The sequence below is a fragment of the Carassius auratus genome, unplaced genomic scaffold, assembly GCF_003368295.1.
Source record: "Carassius auratus strain Wakin unplaced genomic scaffold, ASM336829v1 scaf_tig00217498, whole genome shotgun sequence".
NCBI lineage: Eukaryota > Metazoa > Chordata > Actinopteri > Cypriniformes > Cyprinidae > Carassius > Carassius auratus.
In genome coordinates this window covers 42,096-59,293 of record NW_020529097.1, presented here as the reverse complement: position 1 = coordinate 59,293, position 17,198 = coordinate 42,096, and the positions used below count along the sequence as shown (strand labels likewise).

General features: G+C 35.0%; 1 protein-coding gene across 1 annotated transcript; it reads left to right on the top strand.

Moving 5' to 3' along the window:
* Positions 1 to 1,900: 1,900 nt before the first annotated feature.
* On the top strand, positions 1,901 to 15,985 carry LOC113101089 (zinc phosphodiesterase ELAC protein 2-like). Its single transcript, XM_026265558.1, has 24 exons — positions 1,901 to 2,269; positions 3,360 to 3,410; positions 3,531 to 3,601; positions 3,806 to 3,870; positions 3,980 to 4,037; positions 5,063 to 5,131; positions 5,294 to 5,440; positions 6,173 to 6,228; positions 6,351 to 6,409; positions 6,502 to 6,574; positions 6,643 to 6,755; positions 6,830 to 6,928; positions 7,009 to 7,147; positions 7,998 to 8,083; positions 8,346 to 8,467; positions 8,823 to 8,913; positions 9,439 to 9,577; positions 10,143 to 10,181; positions 10,273 to 10,382; positions 10,514 to 10,613; positions 11,087 to 11,207; positions 12,611 to 12,689; positions 13,849 to 13,993; positions 15,147 to 15,985. Exons 1-24 carry the CDS (start codon positions 2,016 to 2,018, stop codon positions 15,387 to 15,389), a joined length of 2,529 nt encoding a protein of 842 aa, XP_026121343.1. The 5' UTR covers positions 1,901 to 2,015; the 3' UTR covers positions 15,390 to 15,985.
* Positions 15,986 to 17,198: the final 1,213 nt, after the last annotated feature.

Below are 17,198 nucleotides of genomic sequence, written 5' to 3'. Positions count from 1 at the left end.
CTCTGTGTTTGGTGCTTTGTAGAATGTAGCCAATCTTATCAAATAATTTAATATTTTGCATAATGACTCTATATGTTGTTTATTTACTGCACTGACGTTTTTAAATATTAATGAGTGATTTACAATGTAAGTTTGTTTTATCATTTGATTCTTCAGTATTATATTTTAAATCTCTTTTTTAGATTTGTAATGTAATATATATTATTAAATATATGATTATAATTTGTATTTATTTAAATATGAACATTGTTTTAATTGTTTATTTTATATATATATATATATATATATATATATATACAATTAAAAGAATGTTCATATTTAAATAAATAAAAATTATATATAATTTCATTAATATTGTGAATACAAATGCTATTTAATGTATTTTTATTTGATGTTTTTAATGTAATATATTTTAAATAATGCAGTGTTTCATAATTTAATTCTTAAATGTTATATCACTTTTTTATAATACAGATCTTTATTTTTCATTATTTATAATTTACGTAATATAAATAATTATTAAAACATGGCATTGTTAAAAATAACAATGTTGATAATTTGATATGGATACTATTTTTAACTTTATTGAATAAAATTACAGATTATTTTAAATATATAATTTCGTTTACACTATTTTGGAACAAAAATACATTATTTTAATGATTTTAAAATACAAATTTTCTTTGATACAATTTTTTTTCTCCTCCAGAGGGCGCCTGTCGGCTCCGAAAGCTGATTTCCCATTTCTCCATGTTCAAATTTCAAGATGTTTTTTCGTTTTACTTCAGAGATTTGCCAACTTTAAAGTATAGTCCTTCAAATATATTTAAAAAGCCCGAACTGATAAGTAAAATAGAAATGAGAAAGCATTACAGCAGTGTCCATTAAACGGTGGTTTATATGTCCTTTCCCAGCAATCGCGAACGGCTGTGGTTGGTCCTTCTGACCAGCGCTGAGAAAAGTAACGGATGTAGATGACAGCGCTCTTAATTACTTGTTACTTTTCTCAGCGCTAATCAGAATGGACCAACCGCAAGTCATGTTTGCATCGAATTGAAATCATTTCGGATTGCTGGTTTCACATCAGTTTAAAATAATAAATAAGCCTGGAATTGTATTTATACTTCTGAAATCAGTTGTGGAATATTTGATTCGGAAAGCCTTCGACGTACTGGAAATCTGCTCGTGTCTCGTCCCTCCTCTTCGTGTATGTGATATTAAACGTGTTTTGTATGTAAAGGTGAATGATGATGCAGAGGTGGCCGGGGTTTCTGTAATCCTCACTGTACAACGACTATGTGCTGATAATATAAATAAAACTGAGGAATATGGAAACGACTCTGTGTTTGGTGCTTTGTAGAATGTAGCCAATCTTATCAAATAATTTAATATTTTGCATAATGACTCTATATGTTGTTTATTTACTGCACTGATGTTTTTAAATATTAATGAGTGATTTACAATGTAAGTTTGTTTTATCATTTGATTCTTCAGTATTATATTTTAAATCTCTTTTTTAGATTTGTAATGTAATATATATTATTCAATATATGATTATAATTTGTATTTATTTAAATATGAACATTGTTTTAATTGTTTATTATATATATAACAAGTCACGTTTGCATCGAATTGAAATCATTTCGGATTGCTGGTTTCACATCTGAACAATCAAACTGGTGAACTTTAATAGACATTTAATTAAAAATACGCAGTGAAGAGTTAAAATAGAAGAATTATAATCTCTGACTACCTTTCAGGGATTCTACGCCTATTTAAGACATTTTAGACACATACAACCATACACGTACGTTATTTAGATTAGCTCTAAATTGTAAATATGTATGCGCCATTCTAGCGAGTTCTATTTCTACGTGCGTCAAGCGTCATCACCACGCGTCGGAAGCGCGTCCAGCATCAACACACATGTGAGTCCTCCAAACTGCTGTCCTGTACACAAACGAGCAGCACATCGGCTGTGATATTTGTGTTTATCGCTCTGATGAGCGTGGATTATGCTCGCGCGTCTGTCTGCACTCAGAGCGCTGGGAGTGTGTGAAGAGCCTGCGCTGCAGGGATCCGTCAGACTGATGCAGACTCAATCCTCCAGGAAGAGCAGACCTGTCAGAGACCCCCTGCGCCATGTGAAGCTGAAGGAGAGCCGCAGGCAGGGCGAGCTGCACGGGCCCTCCACCGTCTATGTACAGGCGCTGGGCGCCGGGAGCCGAGACAACGGAGCATCGCTGTATGTCTTCTCCGAGTATAACAGGTGCGCGCTGATCCTCTCACATCCGTCAAATAGCACACTTTAGAACAGCCTTCACCAGGTTTAATGCATGCTTAGTTGACGTTGAGTAAAGTATGGAAAGTTGTGTAGAGTTCAATGACATGTCAACTTATTTAAACAAATTATAATTTTAATTACTTAATGATAATAAATATTATACAAATGTGGGTAATTTTTCGTGATAAGACTAATAACATTAAGAAACTATCACTTTATGCAATGCTTACAAACCAGTAAAATATATATATAAAGTATGCATTGCATGCATTTACAAATAGATGATTGATAATGCTGTCAAACGATTAATCACATCCAAGATAGAAGTTTTTGTTCACATAATACATGTGTGTTTACTGCGTATATATTATGTATTTATTATGTAATCACTGAACATCTATGTAGTATGTATAATATTTGGTGTATAATTAATGAATACATAAATTAAGGAAATTGATAATCCAATGTTACTAATAAATAAAGAGATATAGAACATTAAATGCTTAATAATAATTAATAATAATAGTTATTATGCTGTATAAAATTAATAATAGAGCAAACATGATCACATTATGTAATGCTTATTAGCAAATCAGTACTTTTATAAACATGCATTATTAACGTTACATCAAATATACAGTTTATATACTTTCATAAAAATAAATCAAACTTATGAACATGAAATGTACAATGATACTTCGAAAGAATTTACTGCTAAACTTATAAAAATGTGAGTATTTAAGTTAAGGAATGATTTTAAAGGTTTTAACAGAAGCTAAGTGATAGCTAGTAGCTGTAAATGATATATCATAAAGTTATTTGATTATTATTTAACTTTATTTGAATTTATAAAATCACCTACTATGTATTTTATAAAAAAAAACAAAACATGAAACTCTTGACTCATTTATCTGTCTTTGCTAAAAGCATCTGCTTAATGAATATATACATTTATTTATTTGATTACAGTCCTTTCTTAATATGCATGAACCACTGACTGTCTAAGCAGTATATAATGTTTGTTAATGTAAGTGATTCCACGGTGTTATTAATAAAGCATGTCTTTCATATGCAGGTATCTGTTTAACTGTGGTGAAGGAACACAGAGACTGATGCAGGAACACAAGTAAGAGATAAACTATCACTGTTTCTCTCCTTGACCTCTTCTAAAGATCTGATCAGAGAGCAAAACCAGCGTTTGGTCAACTGTGTGTGCAGATTGTAAAGTGTTTCTGTTTGAGTGCAGATTAAAAATTGCACGCTTGGACAACATCTTCCTCACCAGGATGAGCTGGGAGACGGTCGGCGGTTTATCAGGTCAGACTGGGACTTTATTCTGTTGCATCTGAAGCTTTTTCTGTACAAGTAATGCCTCTTTCATTGCTGTTTATGTAGCTGATTGAAAACCTTTCTGTCTGATTTGCAGCTGTTCACAATCCATGTTTCCTCCCATGATTAGAGACTGTGTGTGTTTGCTCGGTTCACTGTGTGACGGCTTCCTTCTGTGTTTTGTGTGTGCAGGCATGATCCTGACCCTCAAAGACACTGGAGTCCCTCAGTGTGTCCTGTCAGGACCCCCACAGCTGGTACTGTCTGTCAACACTACACTGCATTCAATGCAGATCTTTGTGTCTTTCTCACCACAAAAAACTCTCCGAAATCTTTGACTATTGTATATTTCTTTTGTTGTTTTAGGATAAATATTTACAAGCCATTCGAGTGTTTTCAGGACAGCTGGAAGATATTGAACTTGGTAAAGCCCACCATTATCCTCTCATATGGATTACAGCCAGTGCTATTACTGTTTACTAAAACAACAACTAAATCTATTATAAATCATTTTTGTTTATTGCCATAAATCTGAAATAAATAAGATGCCATATATCAGATGAAAAACGTAAACTAAGCAAACTTAAAATAACATTAAACCTTAACTCAACTTAATGTAACTTAACTCGGCTCTGCTCGACTAAACTTAAATAAGCTAAATTAAACTTACTTAAAATCAGCTCAACTCTTCATAAACATCTCAACTCAACTTAAATTAAACTTAATTTTAAATGAAACTTAACTGAACTTGACTAAAATTAACTGATTTTAAATGAAACAATTCAAATCCGTTTAAATTAAACTTAATTTGGTTTAAATGAAATAAACTAAGCTAAACTGAACTTGACTAAAATGAACTCAATTTAAATTTATCTCAGCTCAACTTAACTAAACTTAAGCTAAATTAAACTTACTTAAAATCAGCTCAACTCATCATAAACATATCTCAACTTAATTTAAATTATACTTACTTTACATGAAACTTAACTGAACTTGACTAAAATGAACTCAATTTAAATTGATCTTAGCTCAACTCAAATTAAATAAGATAAAGTAAACGTACTTAAATTCAGCTCAGCCCAACTCGTCATAAACAACTCCATTTAAATGAAACTTAACTGAACTTGACTAAATTTAACTACTTTGAAACCTAGTTTAAATGAACTTTTCTCAGTTTAAAGGCAACTCAGCTTAACTTAATATAACGTACCGTAACTTAACTGAACTTAAATTTAACTCAAGTCAATTTAAAATAAACTTATATTGAAAACAGAAAGAGTACATAATAAAAAAGAGTACATAATAAAAAGGACAAACTTATTTAAATTAAACTAAAATGAAAAGTGAAACTATAAAAATAAAAGCTGTCATGGTTCATATATAAATGCTCTAATAGTGTATCACTAATACTAAAATAAGACGGATTGATTGATTTGTTTCTGTCTGCAGCTGTCAGACCGTACACAGAAGCTCAATATAAAGACGACACGATGACCGTCAGTCAAATTCCTCTCTTCTGTGAGTGTCACCTCGTTTTTTCCCTGTTTTCCACCATGAACGTTTAAAAATGTTGACATAAAGGATGTAAAGTGTATTTGTTTTGAGAATGTGTGCTTTGTGTGTGTGTGTGTGTGTGTGTGTTGTTTGTACACTGCTCTCGACTGTGAATGTTTAAAGCAGCTGAGCGTACGGCGGAGGCCGGCGGATGTTCTCCAGGCTCTGGACACAGCAGCAGTCCTAACAGCCGTCAGAAGAGGGCGCTCAGGACACAGGACGATCTGGAGGAGAGTCAGGGTCACACCGCCAGCAGAAGATCAGCCAGTCCAGGCCAGACGTCACACACACACACACACACACACACACACACACACACACACGACACTGCTGGGTCTATATGACCAAAGAGATGGACTGAAATCACTAACTGTGTCCTTTAAAGGGGAAATGTGAACAATTTTACACTTATTTAATGTATGTTTTATTCAAATATATTTATTACTTATTTTATTTGTTTTACTATGAAATAATGTTATAATGATAATAAATCAAATCATTTTGTTATAATTAATAAAAAGAAAAATGTAATGTTAATTTAGTCCATTATATTTTCACATTTTGTGAAAAGGTAAAATAATAATAATAAATGTTGCATTTGAATTACATTGTTTTTTTTTTTCAGTATGATTTTTTATTTTGTCCATTATATTATGCTTTCATATTTTGTCTTATTAAAATTATATATATATATATTTAAAAAATGTACTACAACATTTGAAATGCGTGGTTTGTGTTGATCAATTTAATAATAATAAAATAAAAATAATTTGTATTGCATTTGAACTATATATATTGATACAAATTGAGTTAAATAATAAAAAATGCATTTTAACTTCATATTTCATTTATATAAAAAAAAAAGAAATTTGTCTACATTTCAGCAAACCTTTTAACAAACATCTGATTTTTACAAAACGTTAGTATTTACATGTTTCATGTTTTTGCACTTTAAGAGAAGAAGAGGCAGAACTGATTTATATATATATTTTTTCCTCTCCACAGAAGGCAGAGAAAAGATTACTAGAGATTCGTCTCTCGTGGTGGCTTACGTGTGTAAGGTGAGCAGAAATGATCTGAATGTGACCCATTTCTCTGAACACATGAGCATAAATGTGTCTTTTCACCTTTTAAGATCATACACGGTGCTCAAAACCATCCTTTCTTTCTAATATTCCTTCAGTTGCACTCAAAGAAAGGGAACTTCATGGCACTGAAAGCTAAAGAGATGGGCCTGCCGGTGTAAGTGTCTGATATCTGATGGTTTCAGGACTGACCTATAACACACAAACACACGCTTTAGAGCATCACTTCTGTTTCTGCGTCATCTGCAGAGGAACAGCAGCCATCGGGCCCATCATCGAAGCTCTGAAAGCTGGAAAAACTGTGACGCACGATGGAAAAGAGGTGATTTTATAGTTTGAAGAGTGTAAGATCTGCCGGTTTCCCAGCTCACCGTGCAGCGTGTGTTTCAGATCCGACCCGAGGAGCTGTGCACTCCGGCTGATCCCGGGCCTGTTTTCATAGTCGTCGACTGTCCGTCAGAGGACTTCATATGGCCGCTCTGCACCAATCACGTCTTCCGAAGGTGAGCAGGTGTGTCCCGTAGAGAGACGAGGCCTGTTTTCTCTCTCTACACATCTCCTGTTGTGATGTGTGCAGGTATCAGACGGGCGGAGCGGAGGATTGTGCGGCTCTCGTGGTTCACATGACGCCGGAGTCTGTGCTGGACACGGACGAGTACAAGAGCTGGATGGAGAGGTACAGCTGGAGAACAGCGATCTCACACTCAGATCTGATCGTGAGCTGTGTGTGTGTGTGATGCATCTGTCGTGTCTCAGGTTTCCCAGCAGCACTGAGCATCTGGTGATGAACGAGCAGACGTTCACACCACACAACACCCGCAGTCACAAACTCCAGACGCAGCTCAACCTCATCCATCCTGAGATCTTCCCTCTGCTCAAACTCTACAAGACTAAAGTACAGCACCTCTCACTCACTAACTCGTGCCACTTTTATTCATTTAAAGTGTCTTTAACTAGTACAGTCTCACTCATTTAATTCCATACTGTAGGCTAATTTAATATGAAATAGTGTCTGTTACAGTTAAAGTTAGACCTAGCTATTTTTTTTTTTTTTAGTGTGTGGTTTCTGATTTATTAATTTCATTTATTGTTGTTATTATTATTTTATCACATTTTCATTTAACTTTTAAAATGTAGCTTTTAGTTATTTCCAGAAGAAACTTATCAATTTTATTTATTATTTGTCATTTTATTCTCATGTATTTGAATACATTTATTAATACAATTTTGTTTGTTTTTTCAATTTTTTTTCAAAATTTTTAATGTAATTTAATATTTTTTTCCCATTTTGTTCATTTAATAATTTCTAATTTAATTTCATATTTAATGCATTTGTAAAACTGTATTTAATATGACAGTCTCTGTTACAGATAAGTTTGATTTAGATTTTTTTTTTTTACATTATTTTCAAATTTTATTATTTTTGTTTTGTAATTTATTTTATTGATTTAATAAATAAACTGAACTCTGCTAAATTAATATACTATTTATTTTTAATGTAATATTAAATGGTCTCTTATTTAATATATCATGTATTTTTTATGATTATTCTTAATATACTTTTTTTATTAAATTACAAAAAATAAATATATTTTCTTCTAGTTCTCTCTCTCTCTCTCTCTCTCTCTCTATATATATATATACACATACATACATACATACATATGTATTATTTCTAGTTTAATTAAAGTAAAATAAATCTGTAAGGAAGGATTTATTCCTCATGGTGTTTGTTGTTGTTGTAGGAGCCTCCAGCTTCTCTCCGTGTTCCTAACGTCAGAGCCGAGTGTCTGATGAAGTTTCAGCTTCGGCCCAGACTGGAGTGGCAAAGGTCAGTTCAGGTCAACAGACGCTATGTAGAAGTCCAATATTACTTGACAGTTTTGTTGTGGCCCTCTATAAACTGAAACACACAAGCTTGTTGTGTAAGCTAACAGCTTTAAACAAAAATTGTGAGTTTGATTTTTTTTGTACAGCTTCAACAAACTAGTTCTTAGAAAGTTCTTAGAAATGCCAGACTTGATCTTATTTGAGGAACTTTTCGCGTGTGTGTGTGTGTCTGTGTGTGTGTGTGTGTGTGTGTGTGTGTGTAGAGATGCCATCCCGTCCTGCGACTATGAGGAGTTTGTGAAGGAAGCAGCCGAAGTGCCAAAGTTTTTAGAGGAAGTGGAGGAATGCAGGAAGTTCCAGACGGCTCCGTCCGTCTCCTCGTCTGGTGAGCTTTCTACCGAATCAGAGACAGAGAGAGAGAGAGAGAGGGATGGATGGGATGAAAGTATCGAATTAGAAGAGCAGAAAGACAAGAACACGTCCACAGTCTGACATTTAATTTCCTCAGAGTGAAACTTTCTTCACTTCTCACTTTCACTCTGTACTGTATATGTCCTAGATGCCTCCGATTGAAGGATATGTGTTTCTAAAGTCTGGAAAATGATCATAATAAAGGACCACCAACTGTCTAGATGAACTATAAAATATCTGAGCTCTCACAGAGGGTGCGTGGGCTGAGTTTCTTCTGTATTTTTAGGTGTTTATGATGTTTTTAATTTGTTGTTCTTTATTTGGTAAAGGTGAGAAGTTTCCTGAGATTGTGTTTTTGGGCACCGGCTCGTCTCTGCCAATGAAGATCAGAAACGTCAGTGGAACTTTAGTGAACATCAGGTAATAAAAAAAATCAAAAATGGCAGTCAAAATGATAATTGATTTAATAAATTGTGTATTTGATCTGCTCCTTAAAGATACGTTATTTGAATTGTTAAAATGTGTAGAAAGCTTGTTTTTCATCAACCAGTCAAAATGTACACCAGGGCATGCAAGTTTGGTCCATTTCTTGCCCAGACAAAATACTGCACTCGGGCTGCATGTAAACGTAACTCTCTGTAAAGCCACAAGGTGGCGCTTATGGATCAGCAGAATTTCATTCATTTGTATAATTCCCTTAGCGCCCTTTTAAAATCTCACAGCTTTTCCGACCCGGTTTTCACACAAAACGTAGTACTCTGTGTAATATGGACAGAATTTATTAATCCTCAGTTGTTCAAATCGCAGTAATATGGTTTAATGATAATTAAAATATGAAACGGTAATCCTGACCGTGGGGAACTGTATCATGATTTATGGTCAAACCGTGAATCGTTACATCCCTATAATGAGTGAAGTATGCCTAAACATGTCTCTGCTCCTCAGCTCATCTCAGTCGCTGCTGCTGGATTGTGGCGAGGGAACGTTTGGTCAGTTGTGTCGTCATTACGGCGATGACGTGGACGAGATCCTCTCCAGACTCTCTACTGTCTTTGTGTCACACCTCCACGCAGATCATCACACGGTAGGAGCCTCACAAACACGCCTGACAAGATAATGTGCAATGAGGTCATTATACATGCAGTAAACCAGATTATGTGACTATACATTATCCCAAATAAAGTTTAGTGTCATTATGCTAAAATACATAATCACAGAATCAACCAGTCTGAATCATAGCGCTGTGTGAAAAATCATTAATAATGCATTAAGCCGCAAGATGCTGTGGTTTACAGTGACTTTGTAAAAGCTAAGGGGCGTTAGGCATGAGTCATGACGCGGTTAGGTTTCACAAAATAAAACCGAGAAAATAAAGTGTAATGATAATAAAACCATTATTCTTCCTCCAAACAATGTAGTTCCTCAGAAACGGTTGCGGTTCTAATAAATTGTTTGCCGAGCAACACACAGAAGTAAACAAAGGTGTATGTTTGGAGAGTAATTTACAACAGCTTTGAACATCTCAGCGAATCAGAATCAAGGACCAGAGCTACTCGTTTTATAATAAGTACTACTATTAAATAATAATCTAGAGTGTTATTTCTTGCTCTGCTGACTGTTGATTGCTGTATGTTTTGTTGTTCACACAGGGTTTGATTCAGTTATTATTGGAGCGAGAGCGAGCTCTGGTATGCATACATCTATTTGCATATACGTTTCATTATTTCTTGATCATGCGTATGAATTATTTCACTGATCATTGCGTCTTGTGTGATGCAGAACAGTCTAGGTAAAGCGTTCAGTCCTGTGTACCTGATCGCTCCTGTGCAGATCATGACGTGGTTGAACCAGTATCACGATCACTGCCAACAGATCCTCAGCCACATCAAGTACGAGAGAAAAATTACCTTCTATCTTTATCTTTATTTTCTAGCATTGTGTGAGAACATAGAATTCTTACAACTGAAAGTAAATGAAGTTGGTCCTAGACACTTTTAACATTTGTTTGTAATCGTTCCAGTATTATCCCATCAAAGTATTTGTGTGATGGCGCAGAGATCCCCAAAGTCAAGACCAAATCTTTCATTCAGGCTGTGCTGAAGAAGAATGACCTGGTCAAGGTCTGTATGGACTGTGCCATTTTATACACACACACACACACACATATATGTATATGTATGTGTATTCTTTTGGCTATCATCCAGTATATATCATGATATCTATTGCTCTGAAAGTATTTATTTTATTTTATCAACCAGGCTTCCAGCCAAACATGTGAATTGCAAAATGTTTAATGCAAAAAGTAACACAAAAAAGTAGCTGGATTTGATATTTTATCATTTATTTATATGCACCAATGTAATGTTTAATCAAAAGTACTTTAATCAAATATCAATTGCCATATTCACTCAGAGAAGCAATACATTTTTTGTTTTTGTTCCTGTTATATTTAAAAACAAAGTATTATACGTAAATCTTTAAATATCTGATAGCATGCCCTTCAGATTACTGTCTGTCCGTACTGAAGGAAGAGTGCATGAGCGTGTTGTGATCTACAGCTTCTGAAACCTCTTGTTCTGTCGTGATTGTGTAGTTTCAGACGTGTTATGTTCGTCATTGTAAGAACGCGTTCGCCTGCAGCTTGATGCATCAGTCTGGATGGCAGCTCGTGTTCTCTGGAGACACCATGCCCTGCGATGCTGTCGTTAATATGGGTAAAACACACACACACACACACACAATGACCACTCGTGCATTTGGACACGTGTACTGTACATAGTTGAAAAGGTAAAACTGGCTAAAAGTTGCCTTTCAAATGTTATAGTTTTTAAAACATATGCACTGATGCTTTAACGTTTGAGTTAATAAATGTTAATTTTATTTTCCTCATTGATGATTCATGAAATTATAGCCAAAATATATATTTTAATAAAAGCTGTTACACTTTTTAAATTAGGAAATGGCTAACATTACTTAACTACATTAGTTATTGTGAATTGTAAATAAAAATACCTCTAAAGCATTTATCGATCTTTTTTTAATTGATTACTTTCAGCATTTACTAATATTCTATTGACATTCAGTAATATGCCGTTGAAATCAAAAGTCGTATCTGTTCATTTTAATTAATCCTAAATTAACATGAATTAACAATTTGATCTGAAATAAAATATAAAAACGGACAAATGCAACAAAAAATAATCAGTTTACAATATTAATAAAATCTGTAAATGTGTCTTAGTGATACTCAAATAACACAAAAAAATACTCTAAATTCAATGTTTCACTCATTGTTAGTCAAAACATTAATCAATGTTAACCAATAGGGCTTTACTTGAGAACGTTACCTAAATAATTTCTCATTATTTTGCAGTGAATTGAATGAGATTTTTGCCTTGTCCGAATAGCTACACTTGCGATCTTTGCACTTGACCTATCTAAATCTCTCGCTATTGATTCTGAGGTGAAATGGGAGCCAGCAAATGCTCTTGACAGGATAAGTCAGCACAAACACTCTCAAACTCTCACTGATTCATTCAAGATGCACAATTTTTTTCCTTGTTGTAAGATTTATAGTTGCATATTTTCAGTCTGAACTTTCGGACAAACCAAACATTGTCTATTTCCACAGAGATTTTTGCCTCAAAATATTCAGAAGCTGGTCATTAAAGGCCCATCAGTCCAGCAGGAAAGAGAGAGTCTGTAATTGCTCCTGAATCTCTATAGTGACTCGCGGATCGATACGAACGAAGCCTGCGTTTAAATGCTGCTTCCCGTCTTTATCAGCAACGTAATCGATCACTCCATTGCTGTTCTCCTAGTCACAGAAACCTCTTTAATGGCTCCTGAGGGAGTCCGGCGGTGATGGAGGGCATTCAGCCTGAACCGAGCTCCCCTCCTGAATCCGGAGATGGTTCGGTCCGCTCGTCTCATTAGGAAAGGCCTTTGTTGTCTCAGTTCTGGTGATGGATTTCTAGAAAACGAGTGTGCACTGGTGTGTGTTTTACAATAGGGGGAAAGAGGGAACAGCATGTCAGCTGTAATTTATCTGTGTGTGTGTGTGTGTGTGTGTGTGTGTGGTGGGGAGAGTTTAATTCATCTCTTGGTTTGCTCTCAGGCAAGAATGCAACACTTTTGATTCATGAAGCCACACTGGAGGACGGGATGGAAGAAGAAGCATGTGAGAAGAGACACAGGTACATGAACACAGGGTCAATAAAGTGTTTTAATGAAGTTTTCTTGTAGTGTTTGTCAAGTGGCCTTTATTTATGCAGTGCTTTATACAATACAGATTGTTTAAAAGCAGCTTCACAGTATTTAATAGTGCAAACTTTAAAAAATGAGGCAAATTTAAATTGTTAAAAGGAATAAATTGCATTAAAATAAAATAAAATATATTCTAAAATAAAATAAATATAGCTTAAAATATATTCAAGTAGAAAGCAGTTCCTCTGAACTGTAATAATATTTCACAGTAGATATTTTTATTGTATTTTTATCAAATTAAATTGTATTGTAAAAAAAAACAAAAAAAACTCCTACCACCCTTGAAATTTTGAGCTCTAATTCACATATAAAATAAAATAAGTAATTAATTGTGGCACAATTTCCATCAATATCTAATGCAATGAATGCATTTCAGCATGAGTTCTCCTCCATAAATCATGCAATAGTTAATCAGCAGCTCTTATCGGACAGCTCATGTCTTGAGTGAAGAGATTGTATTGGCTATTTACGAACTAACAAAACAAACAAGAAGATGAATCAAGAAGATGAGCTAAAAAATCTCCCTCAATTGCAGGCAGAGGGAGAAAATCTGCATTGAAAGTGGTCAGCTTTCCCAGTGGATAATGTGCTTCCTGATAGAGGACTCATTTCTAGCGGGTCTCTCTTGAAGTTGTGGGATTCTCCTCTCAGATGAGCATTGATTGGGTTCCTTGTCGTCTGCTGGAGTTCTCAAGCGCCGGGTCCATGAATGAACTGCTCTGTGTCTCACACTGCGGCTCTTTCCAATTTAAGAGCTGAATAACGCTGAGAGCTTCTGAGCGAAATCGATTGGAGATTTTGTGGGGGATTCATTTGGGTTTCAGCGAGGAATTGATTGCCTGAGAGTGTGGAGAGCGTCTTCCAGATTGCTGAAGGGTCGGTTTAGCTTTATCAGCTGAAATTCACAAATGTACAGGGTCTGTGTTGTAGGCTTTGTAGAAAACAGATCCTACTTCAGCCCTCGAACATGAGAAATGGTTGAGGAAAACAGATTAATACTGCAACACAGCATTCCCAGATGTTCAGCCTCAGGTTTAGGGTTTGGATTGTGATTGTCAGTGATTTGTTTGTATCTGAAACTCTTTCCAGCACCACGTCTCAGGCTATCGGCGTTGGGATGAAGATGAACGCGGAGTTCATTGTGTTGAACCACTTCAGTCAGAGGTACGCCAAGATCCCTCTCTTCAGTGACGACTTCAACGGCAAAGTGGGGATCTCCTTCGACCACATGAGGGTGAGGATGTTCTCACACAAAACTCACAACTAATTCTTTCTATCTTAAATAAAAATTGCATCCTTTCGTATGTACTTCTTCAGTTTCTTTATTACTTGCATCTTTCCACACTGCCTTAATTCATTCCTTAGGTATTTCCCTATTTACTTTCGGTTACACTTTATTTTAAGGTGTCCTTGTTACAGTAAAAAATAAATAACTAAGTGTACTCATTATATGGTTAGGATTAGGGTTTGGGTTATTTGCATGTAATTATGCATATTTTATTATTTTTAAATAGTAAGTACATGTAAAATGTGTAACAAGGACACCTTAAAAAATATATATCCTTAATGTTTTTCCTTAATTACTTCCTATACTACTTCCATCCAACCATCCTTTATATCTTCCTATACTCCTCCATACATCCATCCTTAGTTATTTCCTTCCTTGCTTGTTCTCAGTAACTCATTACTTGTCATCCTCCTTTGCTTTTATCCTTAGTTATTTCCTTTTTTACTTGCATACTTCTTACCTTCCTTATTTACTTCCTGCAGTACTTCCATCCATCTTTCATTTCTTCCCTATTTCCTTAGTTATTTTCCTCCTTATTTCCTTCCTTCCTTGTGTCATTTTTTTCTATTACTTCCTCCATTACTTATATCCTTTCTTGCTTTCTTCCTCCTTTATTTCTTTATTTACCTCCATCCATCCTTCCTTCCATCCTTTTAACTTCCTTCGTTACTTCCTGAAATACTTCCATCCCTTTTTCCTTCCTTTGAAATGTTCCTCCTTACTTCCATCCCTAGTTGTTTCCTTCCTTGCATCCTTCTTTTCTCAATTGCTTCCTCTAATACTTATATCCTTCCATGCTTATCGTTCCACCCTTAGTTATTTTCCTCATCTCTTCCTTTCTTAGTTACTTCCTTAATGACTTACATGCTTTGCTCCTGCTGTCCTTCCTTTCATACTTCCTTATGTTTCTCATTTCCATCCGTTATTTAATTCCTTATTTCCTAAATTACATTCTTACAACATTTCTTACTTAATGCCATCTCCTTTAGTCCTTCCCTTTATTTCTTTTTCGTTCTCACCTCACTTTCATCGTTCAGAAGTTCTTTATGCATCCATAATCAAATGTGAAGTTTGATATGCTATTTTCTTGTGCTTACAGATCCGATTTGGAGATTTCCCGATGCTTCCACGGCTCATTCGGCCTCTGAAGGCATTGTTTGCAGAGGAGATTGAAGAGATGGAGGAGAGGAGAGAAAGGAGAGAGATGAAGAAGACCGCTGAGCCTCCATCTAATGGAGAGTCTGGAACAAGCCGACAACCTGATGAGACGAGCAAAGGTGCCAAGAGAGAGCAAGATGACCTCAACCAGGAAACAGTCATCAAACGACTTAAGACGAACTGACGGGAACCAATCAGGGTGAAGGTTAGACCAGCCCAACCAATCAGAAGGCAGGCTTGGGAAAAACTGAACCAATATGATCTTAAAATGTACATCACAAGGTTCATGTTGGGTTGAAGTCTGCAGAGTCTAACTGGAAAAGATGAGATTAAAGCAGCTGGAGATGAATCTGAGATTCAAGCCAAATCTGAAATACAGCATATTGGTTCCTGGCTGGGATCAGATCTGGAGTCAGTCCCGCTGCGATCGATTTGATTAAAACTGCAGGTTTGACTGAAGTGATAGTGGGAAAGTACACTACCTTAAACCTTTGAACGTTTGCTATGATAAGTTCAGCCCTCCAGGCTCTTTAAACCTGAAACAGAAACATTTCAGAACTGAAGGAAGATGTTAGGTTTGGAATTTTAATTTGGGAGTGACGCAGCTTTTCAGTTTAGTTTGAATCAAGTAGTTTTTTGGGGTTATTTTTGTGAGTAAACTGAGTGCAGTGGTGTGTGAAAAGTGCTAGATTTCTGAATGAAATATTTAATTCTATTTTATTTTATGAAATGGCTGATCAAATTAGGCTTTTCTAATTATTTTAAGGAAATAAACATAAACTTGGATAACTGTTTGTCATTATTGTAATTATTTTGCCCATTGCCCAATTTTGTTAGCACTGCCTGTGCAAACACTACGTTATCTTCAGAAGAAAAAAAATATATAATTACTTGCATAATGTGTATACTGTATATAAAGGATTTTTAGACTAAATATAGAATATATATTTTATTATAACTATACAATGTATCTGCATTTGAAATATTGCATAAAAATATATTTTTTAATGTATTTATAATGCATACTGTTTGGTTTTACATAAAAGCGTATTAAATTTAAGTTGGGCATGTGACTTGCTTATGTACCAGGATATATTAGTTGTAGAAATAACTGCGAATGAAGCTACAGACCACTTATTTATAGAAAATTTAAAATTATGTATTAAACATGACACAACTGATGTTTCAAGTTTAAAACGACTAAGAAAGGAAGGCTGAGGAGAGAAAAAAAGTGCTGTCAGTTGTAGAAAATTCATACAAAATGAATGAACGTATCATCAGAGTAAAGATGTTCTCTTTCACCACATGCAATAGTTTTTGCAATGCATTTTTACTTAGATGATGTAACAAGTTCAAAAATTAGGTCGGGATGATGCTTTTCACCATCCACTCAATTCACAGTGCATAAAAACTATGTATTATGAATTGATAACATCAGCCAAAAGTCATTTCAAAGGCAGAGTAAGTTATAAAATTATGTTTTAAATAATGTTAATCGATAAATTAATGAGAGCAGAAACCTCTGAGACAGATGCTAGGCCTTATGCTTTTGTTTAATTGTAACCGAGACGAAGACGGCATCATTTTTTTCTTCAATGGGAACTGATGAAGCTGTCGCTGAAGTAGATTGTGCAGTCAGCTAACAAAGCCTTTGATTTAACGTCACGTCTCTGGGTCTGATGGTTACTCTGTCATTAAGTGTTTCCCAATGGGAAAAGATGTTTGCTTTGCCGTTTGTGTACATGTCGAACACCATCTTGACATCTAATCAAATTTCGCCTCTGAAAAATAAACTGATGTGATATAGCTCAGAGACATGAAAAATTAAACGATGTCTGTGGCATCTGTCTGACACTGGTATCAATTTATTACACAGAACCGGAATGTTTCTGATCTTGTCGATGGCACTGCATCCTGCTGTTCGCTGCTACGCTCGCGGAGCGGTTTTGATCAAATATTCATCATAGCGTTCAAATAAAGTGTGGTTTGCTGT

What these genes read in the sequence shown, in the direction of transcription:
- LOC113101089 (XM_026265558.1), top strand. Translation starts at nt 2,016, where the DNA reads ATGCTCGCGCGTCTGTCTGCACTCAGAGCGCTGGGAGTGTGTGAAGAG. An exon ending in AAAGAGATGGGCCTGCCGGT is followed by an intron (nt 6,410 to 6,501) that starts GTAAGTGTCTGA and finishes CGTCATCTGCAG; the next exon opens with AGGAACAGCAGCCATCGGGC. An exon ending in CGATGCTGTCGTTAATATGG is followed by an intron (nt 11,208 to 12,610) that starts GTAAAACACACA and finishes GTTTGCTCTCAG; the next exon opens with GCAAGAATGCAACACTTTTG.